This window comes from Mugil cephalus, chromosome 11, assembly GCF_022458985.1.
Source record: "Mugil cephalus isolate CIBA_MC_2020 chromosome 11, CIBA_Mcephalus_1.1, whole genome shotgun sequence".
Classification (NCBI taxonomy): Eukaryota; Metazoa; Chordata; class Actinopteri; order Mugiliformes; family Mugilidae; genus Mugil; species Mugil cephalus.
The window spans coordinates 13122208-13149619 of NC_061780.1; the positions used below are offsets into that span (position 1 = coordinate 13122208).

Genomic DNA, 27412 nt, shown 5'->3' on the forward strand with positions numbered 1-27412 from the left:
AGCAAGGTGCAGTGGAATAGCTCTGAATCTCTCCAGATGACTCATTTACTGAAACGGCAGTGACCCCTCTAGTATATTTAGCTGGAAACGGCCACATCACACAAGCGTCAACTCATACGGATTCAACACAGACAGTAAACATTCCTTAAACACTGACGCGCACTGCGTCCTGATTTACCCAAAGGGAAAATATGGGTCACAGCCAACTGGCACTGATCCCGATTAGCAGCTAATACAGCCTTCTGCATCGCGTATCTTTTTTCACCTGGGCGAACTGGGTAAAAGGGCTCTGCCATAAATCAAGAAGATTACGCTCTCGTGTGGAAGTGTATTTCTCTGTTCATCATAAGTCAAAGGTTATTTGTTTAATAATAATGTGGGAGTGTGACCTGTGAGGCTTCCGTACGGACTCCTGAGCATCCAGCTCCAAGTCGGTGTCAAAGCAGAGACCAGAATCTGCTGTTAAACCACCTTGATGTGGTCAAATATTCCACAGCTGCACACGGGAAAATGTGCAGTCCTGCAATAGCCCACTGTCTCACCCACTCACAGCACACATACACGCAATGTACACAACGTGGAGACTTACACTGAGGAGGGGGGTTGTTGTCCCAAAAAAACTTTTCATAACTTGCCAGCATAACAAGTGTGTGTTTTACCCTCCACGGTGCATTGCAGTGATTCTTTACCAGCAGGGCACAAGATCAAGTTTCCGTACGTAGGCTGAGACAGCTGCCTGCCCTGTTCATGTCGACATCAGAACCGCTTAACCCTTGAGGGAATATTCCATACTGTGCAGCACTGTGTGGTACCTCGCTGTTTTTCAGACTTGGATAATGAAGAATATTTGACAAAGTGAGACATGGGACAAAGTGCGAAGATTTCCTTTGATGGGGGGGACAGTATTATCTTCGGTAGTGAAGCAACAAACTAATATATATCTACATAAATATTCAAGGTACCTTAATCTGCATCTGTTGTTGGAAAATGTTATTATCACTGTGAGGCAATTCCAAAGAAACTGCTGTGTTTATTATTTTATAGTCGGTTGATCAGTGTTATCTGTTTCACTCATGAATGCCATTCTTTTTACAATTAGATTACATGTATAAAGATATCTAGATGACATTATGGCTGAAAGTTTCGCAACCCAAATTGTTGTCCGTCTTCCAACTCTTCAGAATGTAGCATTATAAAGTCACCATACCGTTGATAAGATTTGTTAATTTAAACAGACACACCGTCTACTTTTTTATCAAGTTCACATTAAAGCTGATGCAGCAGAGGCAAATATTTGTCCCCTGTATGCAACTAACTTGAACGTGAACTAAAATTTCACACTCACCTGATGACAATGTAGGAATCTGTTGTTTTAAGAAGCACAATAACGCAATGTATTTTTAGGAAAAGTCCAAATAACCCAAATAAACAGTTCCATAACCAGTTCCGGCAACTCGTGTGACAAAAACAAAAAGTAGACTATGTAGGAGTGACGGGTTCCGGGAACATATCTGATACCATGTCTCATTATAGGCTAGGTTACAGGTGTAAACTACTGAACCCGGAAGAGTTCAGATATGGTGCTGCTGTTAAATTAGCCACATCCAGTGCTCACCCGATAAGAAAATTTACCTGTGATTTCCAGTGCTTCCTTGTGTTGATGCCGAGGTATCTGTAAAAGTTTTACATGATCCTGTGGCTGCAGCGATAAATGATTTGTGCCTAGATAGTCAGTGCGCTGCAGGTTTGCTGACTGCAACAGAAACAGAGCTAGACGGAGAGCGGCTTGGGCGTCGGTGGGTGAGTGTTATCCCTGAAGTTGACCAGTAGATGGCCTCTGGCTGCCACAAACCAGGACAAAAGGACTGAGCAGAGCACTCATTCAAGACTTCCCGCTCTGATTCACAGCTTTAGAGAACTGCAACAAGTTCATTTGTCTGTCAGTGTCCTTAAGACAGTACAACGTGTAAACACGACTAAATACAATAATTATCCTATTGAGAGATTCAACCACACTGTGTTCTCTCATTAAAATCATTTTCTCTTGGCATCTCTGGTTACAGTTCTTTGAAGTGGTTATCAAACCATTAAAGTTATCACGCTATTGCAGAAGATACACAGTAAACTAACTTTTCTTTCACTTTTGATTCAGTCTTTCTTTACTTAAGATCATTTTATTTCAATCAAACGCTAACTAAGGCATGTCCAGAAGTCAGGACAGTCTGCAAAAGTCTCAGATCGAGTTAGGCCTAAATGGTCTCGTTGTGACTTGAGGTAAAGAACCACATCACAAACTCTCTGACTCTCCCACAAGCAACTGACTGGCAATCTAAAATGATCGATGCCAGGAAATCAAGTGCAGGGTGGTCATAATTTATACTGTCACTAAACGTCAATAAGAAATCACTATTAACGAGACCATTGAAAGACAAGGGAATATCGTGGAGTCGGAGGAAAAATTCAGGTAGAATTTAAAGCCCTCTGTGCAAAGAGGCACAGCCGAAGTCCCATCTAACTGCAGTGAAGCGAGCATGAGCTGACACAGGAGAGGCGGTGTCTTGTTTCACTGTGCAGCACTGATTCACCAACAAGCTCTGCTTAAAAACTCATCCGAAGGAAATGTTACCTGCGTCCTCCTCCTAAAGCCAACGTATGAAAACACACATCAGCGTCAGGATGAATCATTGAGGAAGACAGCTTTAATTGATCCACACTATCATCAGCACACATGAAGAAAAAAAAAAAGCTGCATTTGGAAAACTGTTAAACATTGTGGTGGAGATATTCTGCTTTTTGGGCTGTGTGGCACAGAAATCATTGAATGGTTGGAGACAAGAATATATCCCACAAACAGATCTGCAAAATCTGAATGCAAATGTGCAGCAGCCGCTGAAGAAACTGAAAAGGAATTTTACATGACAATGAGAACTCAAAATCTACCGTGAACTCATTCCAGGAACCACAAGTTGGAGCTCGGTGGGGTTGTGAAACAGCTTCACTTTATCTTAACTTTAAGACATTTCAAAGCAGAAATGGATCACTGCAATACACTTAGCTGAACACTATTGGTTCATCTGGTTATGTGATTTTTTTTTTTTTTTTTTAGAGTTAACTGTGTCTGTCCATACAGCACAATAACCTCAGGGTGAGGGGCTGAAATGTGTTATAAAGGGGTTAAAATGGTTACAGGATGGTGGCTGTATACTTTCCAATGTTGTTTATGGGAGGCAGAAAAGAACTGCCTCTAAGTATTTTCATTATCACAGTGAGAAGCTGGACAATATAACGGTATGCGCCTCCACCCCCCTTCCCACTCCAGACCAGTGCACTGCAATGCCTGGTGGGAACTGAAGTCTTCACGATGCAGCGTTTGCAACGCCCACCGAGGAGCTGCAGCTTCCAGGGAGAACTACCAATACCGAGATGCGCAGCTAGGGATGGTTTCCGGTAAGTGCGTAAAATGTTTGGACCAGGCGCTGGAAGAGGGGGGAAAGTGTGAGGTGAGGAAATGACCGGTCTGCTATTTTTAAATCGACTGTAACAAATTTCACAGGCGGAGGCGGAGGAGGAGAGCGAGTCAGGAGGGATGCACGAGTGTTGGAAATAAGCTACGGTGAGTTTTGGGGGGAGGATTTTTTTCTTTTCTTTTCTTTCTTTCTTCTTCTTCTTTTTTTTTTTGTAAAGCAGACAAAAACCTGCAAGTTGAGCTCCAACTTGGCCGAGGCGAAACAAGCTGAGTAAATCGCACGTTTGCGCTGCGATGCCGCGCGTTGAATGCGTTGGTTTTCTGCGCACGAACCGGTGCCACAGGGTCCGCGTTCCTCTGCCGCAGCCTTTAATGAAATCGCCTCCTGGAACCATTTTTTTCCGCTGATGCTCTGCACAGGCGTCCGCGCACAACAAAGGATGCGTGCGATCGGCAGGATGTAGATGGTGTGCGCCGATGATAGTAGTCGGATGTGGGATGCGCCTCGAAGGTCCGTGTGCCGGGTTTTTGCATGGCGTGAAAAAAACGTGTATATAATCATGAACCCGTTATTTCTTGCATTACATGTCTCGTCTGTAATCGATGAGGATGCTGCAAAAATATTTTCACCGCGCATATCACATTGAACTGTAATTAAAAGCTTTATTTTGTAGGCATTTAGCTTTGCACATCGCCGGCAACAGCAAAAAATAATAATAAGCCGTTTTTAAAATTTGCATGACTTCAGGGGTCGTGTGTATTTGTGGAAATATCAGTGTGAAGAGTGGGGATGAAGACGCTGATAACGGATAGCATTTCGCGTGGCTGGCGTGTTAATTGCGTTGTTTTGCACGAAACGTCGCAAAACGTCTGCGTTTATTTTGAATTGTGATCCCGGAAGTGGCTGCGTGGGCTGTGTGGGCTTCACTCTTCATCTCTCGTTCAGCATCTTAAGTCCACTGGCGCGAGATCCGCTTCCACAGACACAGAGAGGTACAGGTCGGTGTTTCCTCCTTCTGCCGGTAGTAACAGCTGTTTAATTTTATGCTTTGTGCGCTTTTGACAGAGTCGGGTAATTCGTACTATACCTCAAGAAAAAAAAACAAAAAAACGGATGGGTAGCAATCAGTCTAATCTCGGCGATAGCCCGCAATTAGAAATGAGCGCTCCATTTAGATCTAATTAGGACATGGATTGTGAGGGCGAAGATGGGAAATGTGCTCTTCATTCATTCTTCATTGTATGACTGTGATATTTAAGTGGAATTCGAAAAAAAAAGAATATTATTATTATTTTAAATCTCCTGCATTATACACCCAGCTGAGTGAGTTTCGCCTCACATTGACATTGTGAGATACTGCCTTAAGGACTATAAAATAAATTATTCAACCAAGTGCCATTTCAAAAGCAGACTGACACCATTTCTCTGGTGGAAACCATAAACAGTGTATTTATCTTTTATTATTGCTCTTATTAGTATTATTTGTTGTATCTGTTATGCTACACGGTCGGATTAAAGCCTGGCTATTCGTCTGATGGTTCTCTCCTTTGCAGTAACATGCAGTTCCTTTGTTGTAACAGTTGCTGAAGTTCATTTGCTCTTCTCCAGAAAAATAAAATGCTGCCTCATGGCTTTGGGTCTTCACTCTTTCCACTTCCCATTGGAAGTTCCCACTTTAATGGGCCATTAAGAAGCAACCACAATGCGAAAGCTGTCATCTGGGCCTGAGTGATTCGGTTAGACCACAGATGAGGCTGATCTGTGGATGAGATTCCTCCGAAGCTCTAAGCTGCTAAACGTCTCCCATCGCCTTCCTTCAGGGAGCAGAGGTGGGACGGCCTGGCTTCGGGGGTTGAGCTGGCAGAACGTAAAACAACATGCGTGCGCTCCATGTGAGTGCTTGTTACGGCTGGTCGACTGGCTTCAGTTGCACGCTCGGTTCCCCCGCAGCCTTCGCGCAGGTTGGAGGGACGCTGAGGAAGAAAAGTTTAGCAAAGGCGAGGAGCGTTTTGGGCTCCTTGTAAAAGTGGGCCACTGGTCCCTGCGGTGAGTGGTGCTTTTCTGGGGCAGGCTCGGCGATGACGCTCACCCAGCCCGGATTGAGAACAGACACCCTCGTCCGTCCATTTTCGCGTAGAGGTGTGGACGCTGTGCAGCTTGGACTGCAGCTCTGACACTTTTTATTATCTACAGATCTACCTTCTTTCTCTACAGCGGACAGGTGAGTTTGCTTTAGCTCAGTCCACCTGTCTCAGGTACGTTATCAGTTATCCCCAACTTTTTTAACAGCGGTACTAGTCACAAAGTGTTATCATTTTCTTCCGCCGACTTGGCGTCTTTTTGCCCTCAGAACCCTGGAGTGAGAAGCGAACTGCTATTTAAAGCTGGCACAACTCAGCCAGCTGCTGCTGTTTCTGCTCCCATCGTAATTGAATCTAGTTGAGTGCGCCAGCGAGGGTGTGCGCGCCCTGCAGAAGATTACACAGTCGGGACTTCTAGGCGGCCTGTAACGGCTACTTTCACATACCTGATTGGCAGTTCCCACTTGTGGGGAGTGCGTTTGTGGCGACGGAGCTGGGAAGACGACAGACCCAGCTGGTATCATCCATGTGAAGGAAGTGGGTTGTTATGTTTTCAAACGAGGTGGCTCACTCTGTGTAGGTCGATTTATAGGATGAATCGTGATGGGTGAGGCGGGGTGGTAAGTGTGGCTCATTTGTTTAGTCTCCTGTCTGAATAATTAAGCCCTGATTGGGAGTTTGTGCCATTGATCGGTCTTGTGTGTCATTTCGACTTCGATCCGTTTGTCCCCGACGTCGTGGAGGGACTTGTGGTGGCTGTCTGCGTCTTCCACGATGGCTAAGCTGATGAGCGACGGACGTTTGGACGGTCTCATCACTTTCATATTGATTCCATAGGGCAGAGGGCACACAGAGGGTTAACGACTCAAAAAGGGAACTAGGCCATCAACATCCCTTTTTTATGGGCACATTCTGTGACCGGCTGCGAGCGTGACAGAAACTGCAAGTGAAACAGAGCAATATTTAATCGTGGAATGCGTCTGCCTGAGCCAGTTCTTTTTATGTGTGTGTGTTGTTGTAGTTACAGCAATCCACGCAGGGGTTATACATATATACCGTATGAGGCAGGGGCTGAATTGCCAGGAAAGTCTACCCCCTCATCGCCTTTAATCCACTGTTACGTTCAGACTCCAGAGATGTTTTCTCGTTCTGCGGAACATTCACCGCTCGGCTCGATTATTTTTGAGTCATCCAGTCAAGGCTGTGGCGCTGGGCGGGAGTGTAAAAAATTTCATCTCTGACCACGAATGCATCTGCCTCATGTCTCAGTGGTGTCGAGGTTCTCCTGCAGCCCATTTGTACGGCTGTACTATGAATTTAAAAAAAAAACTACGTTGAGACCCTTTTCATGTGCTTTTAAGGGAGGATTTTTGGTCTGTTTGATGTCCGAGTGTTGTTACACATGCTTCTCCTTTTCAGAGGGAAGTTCACCTTTGACCCTGCCAGTAAATTAGCCGGGAAGTGGAATAGAGAAGAATGCCAAAATTCAGAATATAATCATATAGGTAGGAAACCGTTTTTGAGTTTACGCGTCCCGCTTTGTGGATTATGCTGGCGTACAATCACATGATCCGTGGACAGACTTCTCTTTGTGGTAGGACATTGATCACTGATTACATTAACACTTTGTCAGAGTATTTTTCCCATCATCTCACCATACTTTGAAAATGAAACAGGGCTGCAGTTTGGTTCGACCAGTAATTCACTCAAGTGGAAGGCGACATGGAGGACCAGAAGTTTGCCTTCCAGTGAAATTCAGCAGTAATGTTGAGGAATTTTGTGGGCTTTGTCATGAATTGGGTTGTTACAACCAGAAGTTTTTTTTCACACTTGATCTTTGGGTTTGGAGGCAAAGCAAATATTTGTGTCAGTTGTCCCAAAAGATGTAGCTCTCTAAGTAATGCAGCTAATTTAATGGGACGAAAGAAATGAATGGTTCATCCTCTCCTGGGACTAAGGATAATATTTTTTTTTTTGTTAAAATTATTATTTAGCAATTTGAAACTTCTATAAAATCCAATACAGCACAAAAATGGCTCATATGGCACATGAAAACTCATCTGTCCAGTGTGACATCTTAAAACATACAGAATCTGTGTGTTAGTCTATTATGAAATTAGGGGAAATAATTCAAGTCAAAGTTAGGTCCAAAACATGAAGACATATAGTATATACCATGTCCACCAGAACACGATCTGTAACTGCTCAGTTTGGAGAGTTTGTAAAGGCCGGAACCACTAAATGTTTGACGTGTTTAATTAACTGCTTTCACCATCAATATACTATCAAAGCCACGTTACTGGTCTTCCCCTTCTAGTTTAATAAATAGCAACGTGCGCTTTGCTTCACTTGTTGAATATGTCTGAGTACCTGAGTTTATATTATGACTTTTAGTCCATTGCAAATTCTTTTCATGCAGCATCTCTCCATTTGGTGTAAAACATCCGTTTGCGCTGAGTGAAATCACAGTTGACTCCATTTCGCCCTTCGTTCCTCCGTCTTTTTACGCCACATTACAGTCCAGCTCCAAAAACAGGAAAATCTAACCACGTTCCAAGTACAATAATTTCAATCCCCAAACATGGTGTTGTGTAATGCGACTGTGTCCAAACAGTAGAAAATAACCACAAGGGCTGTAGACGGCTCTCCTGTAATCTTACGGTTTATTTTGAAGGAAATTGCTACATCAGTGTTTTTCTTTTAGATGTCAAAAGTTAATTGAGCCCATTTACTTTGTGTTTGTTTGTCAGATCACTCAGTAACTAAAATAATCAGTGAATATTGTTTTGGCACAAGCATAAGTGACCCACTTCATGTGTATACAAAGTTTGGTTTTTAGTTATGAAGTGATGTACTTGGCCAGCACAAGTGTGTTTAATTATATAAGAGAAGTGTTGTGATGAGAGTGTTTGGACTTTTTACATGTGAACAGAGCAGAATAAAAAGCTGGAGTCCTCTCTCTACCACCAGCATGACGTCACACAAATGCATCGACAGCTCTCTATTTTTGAGGATCACACAGTGCGTTTACATGCAGAGCTTAATCGAGCTATGCTCAAAATTCGACTTTCTCACTACAGTCCTTGTCCCAGTTTACATGCCATGCAAGAAAATCAAATAACCGTTCTCCTCCTCCACACTAGGTGGCGATACATGTCTTTTCAGCAGGTGAATACCACGTTAATACGGCCCGATTTCCGGTTGACCTATTACGTGATATAATAAACAAGAGTCGTTCATGCAGCAGACTGGCATTTCAAACAACAACCAGACGGATAATAGTACATTTTTTAATCTTGCACGTAATGTTCGCACTACGTCTGGTGCAGGTAAGATCCGCGTTATCCCTCAGACGGCTCCGTTTCTCTTCTTCTGCGAACGGCTTTCTTGGACGTTTTTTTTCTGGGGTCACACGCTAGCGCAGCGGTCATGGAGCATGCGCACACGCATTATCCAATTGAAAACTCCGATTCAGTCGCATTATCTGGGTGTCTCAATCGGATAATGAGAACTCCGATTTTAATCGGAGTAACGTGTTTACATGCACTTAAGTTCTCCTGTTATAGTCTGATTAAGGCAGTAATTCGTTTATTTGTTTATTTGCAGCTCTTCACTTAAAGTTTTACCATTCTGTATGTTTGAGATGTCCCTACACTGAGTTGTTTTCTGATGGTGTCATGTTGACTAAAATTGCCCCTCCTGCTTCATTAACTATAAAATCCGTCTTTTTTTTCTATCCTAAATATAAAGTGAGTACAGTACTAGACATAAGTATTAAACACATGCTTGTGACTCAATACATACCCGTGTTCTCAGACCCAGACATGACTGATTTAATATGTTGGCAGCCTTTGGAGAAATATGTCCGGTTTTCCGAGAATCCACGGGGCCCCATTAATTTTTGACATGCTTTGTGTTTATGACTAACTGTGATGTCACCTGTTTCTCTGTGTGTCAGAGGAGTTAAGATGGGAGGAGCTGGCATCACCATCATGCTGAAGACCTGAGATATTACCGTACTGCTGCTGAAGACCTCGACCACCCCCACCACACCCATGACTTTCTACAGTGTACGTCTATGCCTTTTTATATTTGCTCAAATCCTAATAATAATAATAATTCCAAAATCCTGCATAATGTTCACACAGTAAATGCATCAGTAGAGTGATCATGAATCAGATTTAGTAATTGAAAGAATTAATGCCGTCATGTTTTGGGGAATAAAACATGAAACTTGGAAGTCATAGAATAATACAGTATTTAATTGGAAAATTAAATTCTTGCAAAGAAAAAGTATATGTAGTGAATCGTGTGCTTAATTAAGCAGAAATTCATGAAGAAATTTTAAAGAAGATATATAAATAAACAGGCCTGGGAAATTAATAGAAGGGAAATACAAAGTAAAAAATACTAGAAAAATAAATATGCCCATAAATATGTAATTATTATTAAATTAAAAATTATCAAGTTATTATTTAGTAAATTGAATGAAAATTAAATAAATACAGAATAATTTAACAATTTATTTTGGATTTTGGCAGTTTTGGACCTCCTTTAGTTTTTTTTTTTTTTTTTTAAATACTTTCATACTGGATAATAAATGTAGGGGCTCTAATGGATGTATGGCTAATTAAACTGGAGTGTTGATTGTATTCGGAAAATTACATGTTATGCAGGAGTTTAAGAATAAAAATAAACACAATCATTGTCAAAACTTCACCGTTTTAGTTGGAAGTGTCTCATCTCACGTCTAAAACTGTTGTTTTTCAGGAACCGTTGATTGGTGTGCCTCAAACTCTGTAATGGAAAATCGTGGTGAGTACCAAGTCGCTGGTTGTGGTTTGTTAAGTGCAGTGTTAATGCTGTGTTAAAGCTGGAGATCCACTCACGTCGCTGTGCATCCACTGTGTTTATGGGATGTGTCTAGCCTCGGTGCATTTTACGAGCCTCTGAGAACTACAGCCGAACATCCTCTCGGCATCTGAGTGTGACTGGGGATCGGTTTCCCCTCCCAGAGCTTGGTTTTTCAGGGATTTCCCTGGTTGACAAATATCTCTGTGTTATGTGTGTGTGTGTGTGTGTGTGTGTGTGTGTGTGTGTGTGTGTGTGTGTGTGTGTGTGTGTGTGTGTGTGTGTGTGTGTGTGCACTGCTGCAGAAGTGAAGATTCAGTTAACATTTATTGTGTCAGTGTCGTTTCAAATGCTCACGTGACAACACTGACTCTCCCTTGTCTTGTAAACAAAGCAGCTGTGCAGGAACAGAAAGTGTACCTTAATAATGTGTGCTTAGCTCTTCAGTTAACCGGTTCCTTTCCTATAACCAACCTGCCCTTAAAGAAACTAAAGAAATATCTAAATTTGCGTGTGCTAGTTTTTAGTGTAACAGACTTCCTGTTGATATTTCACAATAAAAGCCTTGCACAAAACTCATCACTCCACAATTAGAAAAACATATTCTGTTATCCTGTAAAAGTGGTGACATTAGTAGAAGTGCATTATCCAATAAACCTTACTGAGAGAACATTAGGTACTTTCAGACCAGATAATAAGAACTACTCACAGGGGACCTCCCAGAGTGCTACATATCATCAGTCACTTTTTTTCCTTTTTTTCATTTCTGTATTCGTGTCAGCAGTAGGAACTCTGAAGTGACACGGCATCTATCAACTAGCCCGGACTATGTCGGTTTCATTGAGTTTTGTTCCATTTTTGAGGCTAATGCTAAGAGCTGTCGACGGCTTCCCATTTTTACAGTCATGCCTGCAGATATTGCTTTCGTGTGTTCCACCAGTGTGCGCTTAGATGTGGAACCATCGCTATAAACAAAAGCTGTAACCGTAGAGCTTGAGCTCGGAGAGTGCCTACCCCAGAACAGGAGGTAAAGATGGAGTGTTAAGAGCTATGATCCTTCTCAGTTCCTGCGGTGTGGACACACTAAAGGGGGGGTGGTGGTGGTTATCCAACAGTTATAGGAACTACCAAAAAAGGCACTTTGGCTCATGCTTGTCTGCACATTAAATATGAATCTGTCAAGCTGGGAGTCTTTTTGGTTTATGGAAACAGCTAACATGATTGTGTGCAGAGGTGAAAAAAAATTGTTCATTAAATCTTTTTAAATCAAAGAGAAGACGTCATGAGAAGCTCAGATCCTTTCATGTGCAAAGACATTTTTCACTAAAGCCCAAACCGATCTCAGCAGGTAGACTGTTCTTGGCCCCGCTCTCATCATGTCAGACGGGGGCTGGTATGTGTTTTTCTACGTATGCGGGTACCTGGCTGCTGAGAGTAGCCTGGCCCAGTCTGTTATCCAGGTCAGGCCAACAGGTTCTGGGCTCATGCGGATTGGCTCAGTTCTCTCTGGAAGCCGGCCCGGTGTGGAGGCTGTATGTGGGGCACAGGGAGAGAAAAGGAGAGCTGCCGAAACACACTAACTCTCCATCTTTAGAAACGGCCCGAGATGCAGCCAAACACTCCGAAAACTCTGATTTATCCAGGCATAATGACACAGCTGAGTGCACTGGATTCCTCCAAGGCACATGATTTCTGAAGACACTACAGCCTCAAAGGGATTCAAAGCACTAATTCACGGGGTCCGGCCCGCACTCCCTCTTTTCTTTTAGTTTAGAGAAAAGGGGGTCGCCTTTTCTTTCTCGCTCGCTCTGCTTCTCTATATTCAAGCTCCGACCGGTTCAAAGGAACGGCTCTCCTTGGCAAACATGTTTCAAAGTCATGCTAATGCCTCCAAGTCTGTTCAAACTGTGATAAGAGTCTCGGAGATGTGTATAAAATGGTGTCTGGAGGCATTAAGTGAGGCGAGCGGCATGATAAACACCCTCTGCGAGTTCTGAACAACTGCAGTAAGCTAATATTAGCATTCAGGCCCGATATAGAAACGGCAGCGTGTATCTGATCGACGCATCCGTTCATTATTCTGACTTTTTGACCCGATTGACATAGTCGACATCGATTCTAGTGGGGTTCGTGCTCACAGCTTGAGAGGGAGCAACATCTCGGACATGCTTGACCTTTGCTCAGCTCCCACAAAAGTCTTATCCTGTGTAACATGTCGTCTTATTAGCTGAATATCTTCAGTTTCCTTTCCCTCCATCCATCACATCCAGACTAAAATATTTTCTTTGTCACGCTATATGCTGTGTAGTCACTGAACGGTTCCTCTGTTCTCCGTGACCTCTCGGCTCTAAAAAGGCACAAATGGACACTTGTGTGTTAGAAGGATAACTGTGGTTTCAAGTCTAGTTTCCTGTCAAGTCTTTTTTATTTTACTGCGCCCGAGTCATGCGAGTTTCTTCCTTCTCCTGAGACCACAGCATACTTTACGTCGGGGCATACATTACGGGATGCAGACATTGCGCCACATACCACAGCGCACATGTCAAATTGAAAACATAACCCCGTCTTTCTCCCAGGAATGGTAGGCATCTGTCAGTGAATGCTGACCTGCGCTTTGAGCCAAGGAGGGAGGGTCGGTGAGCGAGGGGGAGAGGGAGTCCGGCTCCTGGAGGGAGGGAAGGTCCTAAGGAGACCGTGTGAGGAAGAGGGACGAGGGAAGAAGTGAAGCGAGAGGCGGCGGAAGAAGGACCTGAAAGAGCGGAGGTCTTCTTCGTTTGAGAGGCAGGTGCGGTCGCTGAACTGTCCGGCGAAAGTGCGCGTGCGCTTCTGGGTGCAGAACAGGTAGCGGCCCCTCAGGGGCTGGAACATGGGACAGAGCCTTCGTGTGGAGACCTCAGCTCAGGACCCACAACAACACAACAATGGCGGTGAGTTTCCGGGCTCACGTATGAACTCAGCGTGCTTTACACAGCTCTATCTATGCTTCCACCCTTATCATGTAAAGCAAACAATTATTTTCCTACTTGGTAGTTACTGAACAAACCCTATAGCGGAAAGATGAGGGTTAGAGATTCTGTAATTGCACAGACTCCCGTTCTCTTTCACAGCCCCTCCCTCACTTTCACCACCACAAGGAATGTTAAATCACTGGGATCACGTGGATGAATCCCAGCTGTGTTTTTACACACTTGTGCGCGTGTTGTTGCGCACATTTTTCCTTATGTTACACTGCACACTGTGCTTACATAATTTACATGGTTTCGAGTTCAACAAACTGCCAAGCAAGTAGACAAGAGTGAAACATTTACGATGTTGTGCCCCAGTTGTGGAAACTTGACTGTTTATCGAAACACGGCCGTCTGCAGTGAACGGTAGCGGCGCTTATAACCGATCTTGTGCTGTCATTTAAGTGGATTAAACTTCATAATCGGCAAGATTTATAACTAGGCTGGAAGTGTTTCCCAACTGTTTCGCCCCGTGGTCCCTTATGTAAGTGATCAGGACGGCTTTGTTAGCAGACCCGCCACAGCTCATGGTCCATTAAGACAACAATCTGCTTTGACCACACGCTCACCTGACCTGACCAGGCCGCACTCATTGAATCATGAGGTTAAAAGGAAGTCTGGTTTCTCTGAGAGAGTAGTAGGCGTGATTTCGGGATGAGGCTACGTCAGAGGAACACACACACACACATCAAGTCACACTCCCCCATGTTTCCTGACTGGTGTGCCTTATCTTGGCACGGCTCCTGATTACAGAGCACGGCCACTAGTTCTGGCCTAGTTATGAATGGAAGTGCGTTTTATGTCATCATTCATTCGTTTCCCTGGTATCACATACCTTGGAGCACCCTGTTACCACTGGCCCGGGCCGTGCACTGTGTTATCGAGCACGAGGGGAAGAGGTTGTCTTTGTTCTCGGGGAGGAAACAGCACTCCACCCTGATTCTGTGACTGTTTCCATGCCCTCCTCCTCCTCCTCCTCCTCCTCCTTCTCCCTCCCAACATAATTTCTGTACTCTTTCTCCCTTTGTAGCTCTCTTTTACACTTTACTCCCATTCCCAAAGCCACAGCCACACGCAGCCGTAGTGCCACCACACACCAGACCTCTTCTCGCTACAGCTGAAGCGATGACATGTTGGAGAGGCTGTCTCTGTATCTGGGAAGGATCATTTTGAGTGGGTCCACAGCTCCCTACATTTCGACAATTTTGTTGGATACCCTGTGTTTTTTTTCTCATTTTGAGTTTTTTAATTTTTTTTTTGTGCTGTTGCTGTGGGTTGACACATCTCCTAATCAGGCTTCAGCAGTGGATGTACATGCCTCCTAAGGATATGGTCAGTCATCTTTCTCAAATGGATGCCTGCTGCATGGGCTAAGTGCTCCGTGATCGTCATCTCTGCAGTGCTTTGGAGTGTGCAGGCCTGGCACAGCCAGCCCTTATCCTGCTTCAGTGGCTTCAGCTGAGCCGCTGTATCACAAGCTCCTCTGGCAGAACGGGCTGCTGTGTGAGAACCTCAGTTCTGGACCACAGAGAAGCTGCCTTAAGCAATGCTTAATCTGGATGTTATGGCAGCTGGTCTGAATCCTCAGATTTCCACCTCGCCAAGATAAGCTGGATCTCCACGGCGTCGACATGTCCCTTGAACCCGGACCGCCTTTGCTGTAGTTTCGAGGCTGGAACTTCTGCTTTTCCTTCTGTGACTTGGATTCCTGGGATATACACAGGATAGTTAAGGTTGAGTGGTCCGTGTTTTCCCCATGGCATGCTGTTTCAAGTCCCGCCACCATGGAAGCTGGACACTTAACACCCCTCTACCAGGTAGATTAGTGTCTGTTTCTGAAACTGTAATGTGTAAAGTGGCAGGGGAGGACACGTTTTGAAGAATTCAGATTTTGTAGCACCTGAGGTTTTGGAGCCGGCCAGGCTTTAAAACTCTGCATAAGCATTCAGTTCAAATTTTACCCCGCCAGCAGTGTGGAGTAGCGGTTAAAGAGTCCGTCCTTCAGCTGCAAAAAAAAAAAAAAAAATGGAGTTTGCATCCTGTGTCAGCAACCGTCCACCATGCTAAAATGTCCCTTAGCGAGACGCTGAAACCCTGCCAGCACCTGGGGTGCTGCTCCGTAGCTGCCTAACGCTGACTTCCTGTGTGTTTGTCAAATCAAAAAGTCTGTCCGGGGATAAATCTTATTGTTGTTATTGTGTCCCCGTGTTGTTCGAGTAAGCCACATCAGTGCTGCGAATGAGCGCATTTTTGTGGGAATCAGACTGCGAGGCATTTTCTGTCGCCGAGACATCCTGTGTGTGCCTGAGACTGCATGTTTTAAATCACGCTCTTTTCTCTCTGCTGGTAAATATTATGTCTGCTGAATACAGCAGCTGCAGCCTTTGCTAATGTCTGAGGCTCTCTCTGCGCTCAGCACTCTGTCACTCAGCCTGTCAATCACCTAACCCAGACTGTGTAGCCATTACAGCAGAATGCCACTTAATGGAGTACTTCTAGCCCTGGTGACATCTCCTAATGATCAGCCTTCTCTAAAAGGTTTCTTGACTATATTTTTGGACCGTGACTGGCAGCCTCATTCCGTTACCTATGACTGCATCTGTGTGCGCCTTTTCTCCACAGAAGCGGCGAGGGCTGAAAGGCTGATAAGGCAGTAGTCTCCATCTAGCTAAGGAATGCGAGCACTTGACAGTGAGAGACCCTGGCCGAGCGCCAGCGTTAGAGCTCTCCTGTTAGCTGTGGATATGTGGAGGAGTTCATGAGATCTCAGCATCACCCTGCCAAAGCACACTCAGTGCCCGAGAACCAACGATAATAGCTAGCCGTAATGAGCCCGGCCCTCTTTTACAAAGGCAGCATATGAATTCAGTCGGATGCTCCGCCGTCCAGAGCACTGTAGCGATCAGATGTTTTAAGATGTTTGTTTTAAGTGATGCAAAAGCGCGAGGGCCCCGCATGAAATCGCCGCTTTCCGTTTCAGATGACGAAGCTGAGCAGCACCACGGCACAATGGTGGGAGAGGGGGGCAGCACAGGGGACAGCACCCCTCCCCCAAAGCGCAAGGGCAAGTTCCCCAACCTCGGCAAGATCTTCAAACCCTGGAAGTGGCGGAAGAAGAAAAGCAGCGAGAAGTTCAAGGAAACTTCCGAAGGTTTGTGTTGTATGCTCATTGTGTTTGTAGCGCGCGGGCGAACACCCGCCCCCTCCGTTACTCACTGTTCATAAACTCTGATCAAAGCTCCTCTGAGCGTGTTCCTGTCCAGATGTTGCGTTAGGCTCTCTTGATATTTCTAGGAGAGCCCGCAAAATATCCTGTTTTTGTCATTTCGTCATCGGTGTGTGTTCTGAATTCTGTTTGTTGACGGCAGAACTTGAGCGAAAGATGTCCACGAGGCGTACGCGGCAAGAGCTCATAGAGCAGGGGGTGCTGAAGGAGGTCCCGGACAACGGTAAGAGGGCTTCTGCGATTCATCTGATGTGTTCGCACAGTGGTGTCTGTTTCTGACAGCAGGGGCCCTGAGGCGATCGCGCCCACGCAGACAGTACAGTTAAGTCATCAGTACATTCTCCACAGGAACACTGTCCTCGCATCCAGCAGGTGTCTGGGACATATTTAAAAAGGGCAAATTTACTTTCACCTCGCTGCTTTTCCAAAGCAATGCGACGTCTGTTTAAAATGATGTGCCACTCTCCTTAGCTGAGGGAAAGTGGAACGAATCACGCCCTGCAGCAAAATAGCTCTGAGAGGGGTTCTGTGCAAGCATCCTGCCCGCCCCGCTGTTGCAGAAGCCTATTTATTAAACCTACAGCTGCTTCTTCATCACACCAACAAACACTCCAGCTCTCTGTCAAGTTTCATGCTGAGGACTGGGTCAATTATTTCGATAGTTTTCCAGATAATTCCACTATCTTTAAATGTCAAAACATAAAAAAATACCCAGCATTCACGTATCAGAGCCAACAGTATAGAAATAAAGTAGTAAATCATGACATTTAAGAAGCTGAAGAATAATTTTAGACATTTAGAATATGGCTGTGTACCAGATATTTAGTATTTGATGAAATACCGTCAGGATGGCTCGGAAAAGCATTGGATCAATTTGTTTTTTTTTGGCCAAACTTTTCAGATGGAGACACACAAAACGTGAAGCAGTCATACGTAAAGAACGGCCACACTCTGCCTGTCGGGGGAGGTGGAGGAGGTGGTGGAGGTGGAGGTGGAGGAGGAGGAGGAGGAATGAGTGGAGGCAGGAGCCCGTGTAATCAGGGCAAACTCCCCTCGGAGTCAGACTTCAGGATGAACCCCGCGTGGCTCACCCAGCCGGACGACCGCAGGGGCCGCTCTCCCTCGGATGGGGACCGCCGCGGAGCTCTGCCCTCCAGGGGCACGGGACTGCACGAAGACGGCCGGAGAAGCGGCGGGATGGGGCCACGGGCGCACGGGGAGGGCGAGTGGAAGTCCAACTTGGCCTGGCAGGGCCAGATCCATGGGCAGATGGAGGAGGGCAGACGCGGAGGCAGGCTGCACCCCGAGGACGGGCAGAAGAGGCCGGGCCTGCAGAAGGCCCCGTCAGAGGACGGCAGGAGGAGTCGGCCCGCGGAAGCAGACTGGAAGCCAACGCTCCCCCGACACGCCTCGGCCGAGGAAGGAAGAGCCCGCAGAGGTGAGTCATGACCGCTGCCATTGCTCCCTGCGATGGGACATTTTTTCCACCAAATCTGACCGGTCCGCATCAGACAGTTTGACCTCCTTCACGTAGCAGATGACTCTTCAGTCTATGTCCCCCCTCCCACCCCACCCACCCCACCCACCTTCCTCCTGTCACTTTTCTGCTTATGTGCTGTCTTCCCAGATATAGACAGGCTCCAGTTGGCTCCCAGGGGTCCTGCTCCAGCTACGCTTCTTATTCAGGAACATGAGGGAATAGCTCGTCCTCTCTTCTCCTCAGCTAATTAATGTGACACGATCACAATGCCCATTATTGCCCTTTAACGCTAACACCGTCATCTAAGTGATAATTGTTGAAGAGTCACAGCTAATTGATTTTCTCTGAAAATAATAATAAATACATTGAGGAGAGGTGGTGTTTTTAGATGTTGGCTGTCAGTTTTCGGTTTTAATTCTGTCAATAACGCGAGAGGAACCCTGAATGTTTCTGAAGAAGTATATAGATTATGAACTGAGAAGTATATAGATTAGGCATTAATTATGGATCATGTTGAACTAGAGAATTTTATCCAACGTCAATTTTTCTTTTTCCACTTGGCTTTGCTTTCCACCTCACCTTGTGTTTTCCTTTTTTCTTTCCCTCTGATGCTACTTTCTCTCCCACTCTCATTCTATCTTTGTCACGTATCCTGCTTTCTGTCCTCCTTTATTTTTCCTCCTCTCTTTCCTCTCTGTACTTCGTTCCCGCTTCCTGCTTTCCTCCGTGTTATTTCCTCTTTGGGTTGTGTGACATCACCGCGATAAAGGTCCATCTGTAAATAAATATCCCCCAAAGCTTCAGAGCTGCAGTGTTCAGGAATGGCGTGGGAGCAGCAGTGCGGGGGTGTGGTGGTGGTGGTGGTGGTAATTGCAGACGCCTACTCTGTTTATCTTCACAGCTGATCCCTAGATAATGCAATTCTCAAACAAGTGCTCTCCCAAAAGGCGCTTTGAGTGGTGAAGCATCAAAAAAACAGTGGCTCGCTGCTCCGTCTCTGAACTGGGATGGTTATAAAACAGCTATCGGAGGTATTCTTTGAAATGCTTCCAGTTCAATAATGGAGAAGATAAGTGTGCCCTCTGTCTAGTTCCTGTCATGTGAAATGCTTCTTGTATGCGTCGCAGAACTTCCTTTGAGATTAAACGGAGGGCGGCAGATTTTGAAGTTATTTAAGTTTAATTACATGCCTCTGTTTTTTCGTAGAGTCAGACAGCCACTTCGTCCCCGATCCGGAGTCTCTGCGGGACACCCTCCGCGAACCTCTGCCGCCCAAGCAGTCGGTCATGCCCCCGAAATGGCTGATGAGCTCCGCCCCCGAACCCGGCGGCGAGGGTCAGCCCCGGACGCCGTCCAACCACCCGACGCCCCAGTACCCCTCCCCCTCCGCTGTGACGTCCAAACCGGCTCGGTCCGTGTCTTCCGCGGGTGCCAACGCTCAGCAGCAGCAGCAGCAGCAGCAGCAGCCTTCGGGGCCGTCCCTGACCTCCACCGCTCAGGCCGCCAAGCAGCCCCCCCTGCCTCCGCCCAAACCCGTGAACAGGGGCAACGCGGCCATGCTGGGTAAGTCCCGCTGGACGTCGGCCGCTTCCGTTAACAGGGCGCAGGGAAAGCACGTAAGCTCATGCAGCCTACATCTACAGATGTGCGGTACCAACCCTCAAATGTCTGCTCACTTAGCGTGCGGTTTTCCCACACGGCATTTACAATGTGTACATTTATGAGTCAGTGCACAAATGATGGTAAAGAGAGATAAAGGCTCAAACGCAGCCAGCTGCACACGCAGACGTCCCTGGGATGCTGTTATTCGAGCAGCTTGAACAGCTTTTCCCCCAGCTAATTACTTATTACACCTGGACTGTTTTAGACGCAACTTTTCCACCGTTTTACACTCTCTAGACAGCCGAGGCTGCTGTGGCTGTGTGGGCCTCTGCTTCCACAGATGTACGGAGTTGTTTTGCTGTGGGTTTGTGTCATGTGGGATCTCGCTTAAATTCCCACTCAGGCATGGCTGTCTACTTTGATTCATTTCCATCTTAGAGGCGCATCTGATCATTTCGGTAGCTTTATAAATGTCTTGTCAGTGTAACTGAATTATCTCATAGTTAGGGCATGCTCTGGGGATTTTTCTTTTCATCAGTCATGTAATCAGATTGCCGTGTCAAATGGGGGTAAAACTGTACTCGCCGTCCTGCTTTTTATCCGTTCTCATTAGTGTCAGAAATAGAATACACTGAGAATAATGATGATGGCGAAATATGGACTGCATGTATATGGAGTTCAGCAGCGCCACCAGAAATCTAATTTAAATAACAAAATATGTCAGTGCATCTGTTTACTGAAACTGTTCGAGCATTAATATTTTAAAGAGCTTGATTCCAGTAAATGTGGAGCTACGGGAAAGAGTCAGCATTTTTTTTTTTTTTTTTTGCCCATAAAAGCTTTAGACGGGCTGGTAGGTGGATTTAGCTCTAACACGTGGAGGCAAATGATCTTCTAACTCTTAGCGAGAGGTACCTTTCTTTTTTTGACAGAGTAGAACACTCATAGCGCACTCTGTGTAACTATCTAATGAACAACTCACAAAGCAGCTGAAGGCCTCCGTCTCCTCCCTGTTAGTCTCCGCCCTGCAGGGGGGAGAAAACGCTCAGCTTCCTCTCTACTGGTCCTGCTGGAAGCGAGAGTGCGACTATGATGTCTACCTGTCCCTGCCCGTGTACCTGTGCCGGCGGGCCGGAGGCCTGCGCTCAGGTAAAAAGGATGCCCTGCGGTATCTCTTTGGCCAGGGTGCCAGTGTTTGGAATGCCCCCCTTCAGAGCCTGCATTTTTTTCATCACAACGCATCATTTCTAGCTGCCAGCATCTTCTCTTCCCAGCGCCTTTTCACTTGTCTACTGGCCTTGACTGCTTTTCCTTGAATTTGGTGTATATAAGAGCCGCATGCGTATAATGAGCTGATAACGAGTCTGCTTTTGTGTGTATGAGAGGCGACTTCTGCGTGAGTGCAGTCGAGTGTTTCTGAGGCTGTGTTATTTGCTGTGTGAGTGATGGAGGGCCTTTAGCGGGCTCCAGCTGTGGCCAGGGCTGCATCCAATGAATTTTTATAGCTCTGATTCACCCGGCCCCTGCTCAGCTGGGATAGATGGTTGGGTACGAGTGGATGGGTGGGAGAATGGAGCCGGGAACTGGTTCTAACACACACCAAGGGCTTTTTTTTTTTCGAGAGGAAGACGACAGTATAGTCTACTACACACTTCAAGTGTGGCAGCGCTGTCTGTCTCTTCCTGCTCTTCTCTAGCACGGCTATGCTTTTAACACTGAGGTTGCTTTAAGGTTTAAAGCAGAGTTTAAAGTAGCATATGAGACCAGATCAAATGTGCATGCAAACGATTTCAAAGTTCATTTGAGCTCTTTCTTCATGTGCTACACTCTGCTAACACATACGTTTCGATGGGTGGACCTAGGGATGAGCATGTAGGCTGTATGCAGCTTCTTTTGTCTCTGTGACCTACGGCACATGCTGCACACTGGTCTGTTAGAGGGCATCGTGTGCATGTACGGCACAGTCATGTGCTCTGGCCGAGTTCATGTGTGCTCAGTCAGACATGTGATCCCAGTGTTTGTTCTCTCGTGCTGAGTACATAACACATATGACTGATGCTTGTGCGCCTAGGCCACAGAGGGAAACTAAACTAAAACATAAAGCACCTGCTAGCGACTCACTGAGGCTTTTTTTTTTTTTTTGCTTTATGTGATGCTTTTCGATTAACAACTTTTCCCTTCGCAGCTGACTTTACGCAAGCTACAGGGGGCGCCAGTCTTGTGCCGGCCAAGCCCTCCCCTCCGATGCCTCCCAAGAGGACCACGCCGGTCACCAAACGCAACACGGACGACTCGGCTTCGAGCCACCCCATCAGCCCCTCGCCGCTTTCCCTGGAGGACCACGGCAGCCTCCCCGTGGGCTTCCAGCTGCCTCCCCCTCCTCCCTCCCCGCCCCTGCCCACTCACAGGCCACCTTCGCCACCCCGCCAACACATACACACCCACCACCTCCACCATCAGCACTCCTACCCGCACCCGCTGCCCCAGCCCATACCGATGCTGTTCGACCCGCCGAGCCCGACCAACGAGTCCCCCCAGCGCCCGGCTCCTGTGCCTCTGCACATCATGATCCAGCGAGCCCTCTCCAGCCCCGGCCCGGCTCAGCCCCATCCGGACGGGCTGCAGCGTGCGCACACTCTGCTTTTCGAAACCCCCCCGGAGTACCAAGGAGACCGCGGTCGCCCCCTGCCCGTCAGCATCCAGCCACTGAAACTGTGAGTTCCCCGTGTATGAGTAAAAACAAGGTTACCTGGCGAGGAGGACAGCTGCAGAAACATTTAGTTTTTCCGGAGTATTTCTGTCTGCGAGAGCTAGAGCTTTGAATGTGACCTTGAGCAGCCGCCGCATCCATTTTCTAAGCTTTATACACTTTGTACTTGAGCTGCAGAAAATCTTACCTTGATCATTGTAAAGTCGGGAGCGGCTAGAAGGCTGGAGATATGCATATATTATACATATAATCTGCAGTTTATTTATTAAAGCTGGCACATCTTTTTAAAAATCTTTCTAAGTTCTCCCTTCATACTCATGATGCTCATCAATAGATTTATTTTCCCTTTCTGTTAGGTCTGAAGATGACTACTCGGAGGAGGAGGAAGAAGAAGACGAAGATGATGAGGAAGAGGAGGAGTATGACGGGGAGATCCCCCAGCCGGAGCTGGAGCCGCGGAGTCGGCGGTGCTTTGTCGGCGACGCCGGCGTTTGTGTTATCCCGGGAGGAGATAGCAGTGAGGAGGAAGAAGAGGAGGACGTGGATGAAGAAGGAGAGCACGAGGAGGACAGTGACTCGGATGGTCCCGTGCACCACAAAGAGGAGGACTCGGATGAAGACGAGGAAGATGAACCCCCACCCAGTGAGCATGAGAATTGTCTTCTCATTAAAAGACTTAAGCGTCAGTCAGTTTGATTTATATTCTGTGCCAGTTTAGTTGTTGCTGACTGTGTCTCTCTGCTTTGCGTCTGTCCAGGTGCCCTGGCCAGCAGGGTCAAGAGGAAGGACACCCTGGCTCTGAAGCTGAGCAGCCGTCCCTGCGCCCCTGAGAGGGACCGGTTCACCCAGGACAGGAGCAGCCGAGATGAGCATCCTCCGGGTCAGACTGGTCTCACCTGGCAGAGCAGGGAGCAGTGGGAGGCCATTCGCACCCAGATCGGCACTGCGCTCACGCGGTAAAGACAGCCTTCATCCTTTTGTGTTTCTCTTAAACTCGTAGTGTGCACTTCCTGAAGAAAACAGCAGATAATTTCTTAGATCTGTGTCCTACTTAATGGCTGAATGACAAAGCGATGAAACCGTATAAAAATAGTGCTCCCTTTTTTTTGGTCTTTTTTTTTTTCTCCCTTCAGGCGACTTAGCCAGAGACCCACTGCTGAGGAACTCGAGCAAAGAAACATCCTGCAGCGTTAGTATTAACTCTTTCTTTCCTTTACACCTTCTTTCTTCTTTGACAAAGAGCAACACTCCTTTGATTCTGCTGCTCCTTGTGTATGGACTCATTTGATTTTGGTTTCAGCACAAACACTCCACACTTCTGCTCCTGACTCTTTTTGCTATGAGTTAGTCCTGTTTTTACATTTTATCATTGAATTAATAAAAAGTAACATTTCCAAGCACATAGCAATAATTTACACTTCAAATAGTTTGTTTGAAACACCCTTTACAGTTGAGATGTCTAATTTTGGCAACTGCTTTTTTTCTTTTTTTTTTCTGCACTTCAAACCCAGTTTTCGTACCTAAGTCTAAATTTAGCTCTGTTGTTCTTTCCTCCTCCTTGTTCTTTCTTCAGCTAAGAATCAGGCTGACAGGCAGGCAGAGGTCAGAGAGATCAAGCGCCGGCTGACCAGGAAGGTGAATCTGCACACCCACTACGAGCTTCCCTCTGTCAAATCACGTATTCCTTAAGTGACATTAAAAACAAAAATCTCTGTTTTGTCGCAGCTGAGTCAAAGACCCACAGTTGCAGAGTTGCAGGCGAGAAAAATCTTGCGATTCCACGAGTATGTGGAAGTCACGGACGCCCAAGATTATGACAGGAGGGCGGACAAGCCGTGGACCAAGCTGACCCCGGCTGACAAGGTATTCGGTTAAATGCAAATAGTTTTATGGGTTTTGCTTTAGAACGGATGAATTTTCTCAACAGACTTCAAAACACTGGATTGTTTCACATACTCTCTGCATAAATTGTGACGTTTCCTCCTAAGTTCACCTTTAACTGGAATGTTGTCTCATCTAGGCGGCCATCCGGAAGGAGCTCAACGATTACAAGAGCACCGAAATGGAGGTTCACGAAGAGAGTAGAATTTACACAAGGTATGTCTTCATCACTTCAGTCCTGACTTTACGATGCTACAGGTACACTCTTACTTGGTTTACTCATAGTAACAGAACTGAAGTACTGTAGTACTTTTACAATTTAAAGCCAGCCTTTATTTTTAGGGCAAATACATGCTTGTAGGGGCTTGCTGACAGTGACTTACAGTTTTGTTACAGTTCTGTTTCGGTCATGACACTGAACAGCAAGAAAAATTTAAAAGCTGCAATGCTTTCCTATGAATCCCTTCTGCATGTGAAAGCAATTTACATGCCATGCTGGAATGATGGACTCTGCCAAACTACTATATAAAGTGGTAATTGCAAAAATATGCTGAAGATTTTTACTACAAAAAAAAACAAAAAAAAACATGAACTCCAGAAATAGCATCAAAATGGAGCTTGATTCAATTAAAGGCTTAAGGATTATAAAAGTGCGTTGACGCCTCACGGGATCTTTTTGTTTTGTTCAGGTTTCACCGGCCTTAACGTCCCCGCTCGTGGATAACGAAGCACTTAATATCTCCGTGTCAAAGAAGCTGCTCCCTATGCAGACCGAACGGCCCTTTACGTTCCCAGAATGTACTGTAGAGTTTGTCAGGAAAAAAGCCTGGAATAGACTCGAAACAAGAATGCTTCTCGCTCGCCCCTCCCATCGCCCCTCCCACTACATTGCTTTCGCTGAACTGAGGTGGTGGTGGGTACGGACCAGATGCAGTATTCCTCCCAGACGACCGGGGGGAACCACGTGCCAATGAAGTGAAGAAGTGGCGACGGACCTACAGGGCTTACTCTCACTCTGCTGCTGTGTGGTACCCCTCAGGGACTCGGATCTAGTTACTACCTTTAATGCGGCCTCATTCTGTGTTGCCTTTTTCTCTTCTTTACTGTACATAGGAAAGCTAACTCATCTTGTTAATGTAATAACATACAACGACAATGGTAATATAATCATGATGACCTATAACACTTCACACAGTAATAATAGATAATATAGGCAAAAGGCTGCATCACAAGCAGGCTGGAGGTTGAAGACTGGGATTTTCTGCTTTAGGACTGGATATCTCTGGGATATTGTGTTTTATATTAACTGTGTACAGACTGCTTATTGATATTAGAATGAAACTGGGAAAGATCTAATTACAAAATATTCTGTAATGCACAAGATATTTTATATTGTAATTTTGATCACATGAGTAGTGGCTGCTTTCATTTGAGCCTTTTTTTTTTTTTTTTTTTTTTAATTATTATTTTTTGGCTTGCCTGTATTTGTTGTTGTGACGTGAGGTGGCCATTTAAGCGTCAAACTAGTTTTAGAAAAAGGTGCAGGTCAGGAGCCTGTTGTGTTTTCATGTGTGCCAACATGCACAATGCCTAAAGGACTATAGGATACTGGTTTTCTTCTCATTGATTTCTGCAATCCACTGCATGAGCCAACACAGACTCCAGTGCCACTGGATCTGGATAATCTTATCTTCATTTATACTTTTTTATGAGTTTTTGTACTTCCCTTTAAAGATTTAACATGCAATGCATTCTGTAGCCATTTTGAATAAGGTCATGCCGATAGCGTCCATATTAAGAGTTAAATCAGGCAAAATCTGCTTTATTGGCCAAGTATGTGTACACATGCAAGGATACAACTTTTTTTTTCGAAGTAGGTTGCGAGTGTAGATCAGGGATTTGTCAAAAAAAATAAATAAATGAATAAAAATCTGAAAATGTATAAGCGGCCTACAGGGAGTCAGTCTGGCTGGAACCTTCTGCAGAATTGTTTTATCTTGTATTGTTGTCTGGCCAGTAGCTTACAGGGTTCTCTATGCTGTGTACAGGTTGATATAGATTTAAACTGATGCTTCTGTATATCTTGTCTTCCTTTCATTTGAAAAGAAACTTTAAATATAAAAGTATTATAGGTTGCTATTTTTTTAAGCACAAAATATTAGTTTATCATTAAATGCTACAAGACCGGGAATACGAAAGTGTACCTTTTCTGTAAAAATTAAGTTCATTTTTAATTGAATGTGGAACTCTATGAGCGGACGGTTTTCTTTTTAATTGTAAATAGTCACATCTGGATCTAATTAAAAATCCTATAATTCCTTGGGCGCCCTGTCAAATGATTCTTTCTTCATGTTACCTGCGGCGAAGAGGCACACCTTCATGTTGGTCCTCCCCTGTTGTGACAATATCTGCTCAGCACAGACGTTCCTTTAAGGCTCTCTGATAGACGTTTTAGAAAAATGGCCAGAATGTTCTTTCTCTGACGGCAGAACATTTATATCTCCTTTGGAGACAATTCACAGAAAAAAAATTCAAAGGTATCTAACCATTGAAAATATTCACAGTAAAAAAAAAAAAAAAAAAAAAAAAAAAATATATATATATATATATATATATATATATATATTGCGTCCAAATGACTACAAGCTAGATAACAGGGACTGACAAAAGGTGGAAAAACTGTAGCCTTCAGGGAACAATGAAGATCCTTATAAAGGTTATATATATATGAATCTAAACTCGAACTTAGAATCTAATGTTTAACAAAAACAAAAAAGGAAGAAGAGTTCATATTTTTTTTCCATGGAAAGATGAAAGACATAAACAGGACCTAATGGATGCTACATTTAGACATGGAGTATTTTATTTCATCTATTAATATGTAAAAGCTGCCTAAAACCATTCATTGTAGAAAATTATTGTGTACATAATAAGAGACAAGGACATAAAAACAAGAAAATGTTGAGTCAACGTGACAGTCGGGTCAGCTGTGTTTCAACCAAGGCAAAGGAGAGCCAACTGGGGGAAGAACTTTCTGATCTCTTGTCAGATGGCATTTTTGGCGTTCACATAGGCCAAATATTGTAAGGTGCAACTGACAGGAAATTGG

The 27412-nt window shown here is 45.3% G+C and overlaps 1 protein-coding gene across 9 annotated transcripts; it reads left to right on the forward strand.

Moving 5' to 3' along the window:
* The first annotated feature begins 3448 nt into the window (after positions 1–3448).
* Positions 3449–26621, forward strand: phactr4b (phosphatase and actin regulator 4b). 9 transcript variants are annotated; one of them, XM_047599144.1, is made up of 16 exons: positions 3449–3613; positions 9507–9618; positions 10319–10363; positions 16385–16555; positions 16773–16853; positions 17532–18068; positions 19317–19673; positions 20730–20861; positions 21898–22426; positions 22779–23065; positions 23180–23378; positions 23556–23611; positions 23996–24057; positions 24148–24285; positions 24443–24519; positions 24993–26621. In XM_047599144.1, the coding sequence occupies exons 3-16, from the start codon at positions 10351–10353 to the stop codon at positions 25006–25008; spliced, it is 2655 nt and encodes an 884-aa protein (XP_047455100.1). In that variant the 5' UTR covers positions 3449–3613; positions 9507–9618; positions 10319–10350; the 3' UTR covers positions 25009–26621. The 9 variants fall into 9 exon arrangements, with proteins under 9 accessions (XP_047455100.1, XP_047455106.1, XP_047455101.1 ...); XM_047599145.1 differs by lacking the exon at positions 3449–3613 and adding an exon at positions 3672–3977; XM_047599148.1 differs by lacking the exon at positions 3449–3613 and adding an exon at positions 4448–4465.
* Positions 26622–27412: the final 791 nt, after the last annotated feature.

Bases quoted from the DNA above. Each gene is read 5' to 3' on its own strand.
- phactr4b (XM_047599142.1), top strand. From the start codon at position 13,266: ATGGGACAGAGCCTTCGTGTGGAGACCTCAGCTCAGGACCCACAACAA. The intron at 16,556-16,772 runs GTTTGTGTTGTA...TGTTGACGGCAG, and splicing joins GTTCAAGGAAACTTCCGAAG to AACTTGAGCGAAAGATGTCC. The intron at 24,058-24,147 runs GTGAATCTGCAC...GTTTTGTCGCAG, and splicing joins AGCGCCGGCTGACCAGGAAG to CTGAGTCAAAGACCCACAGT.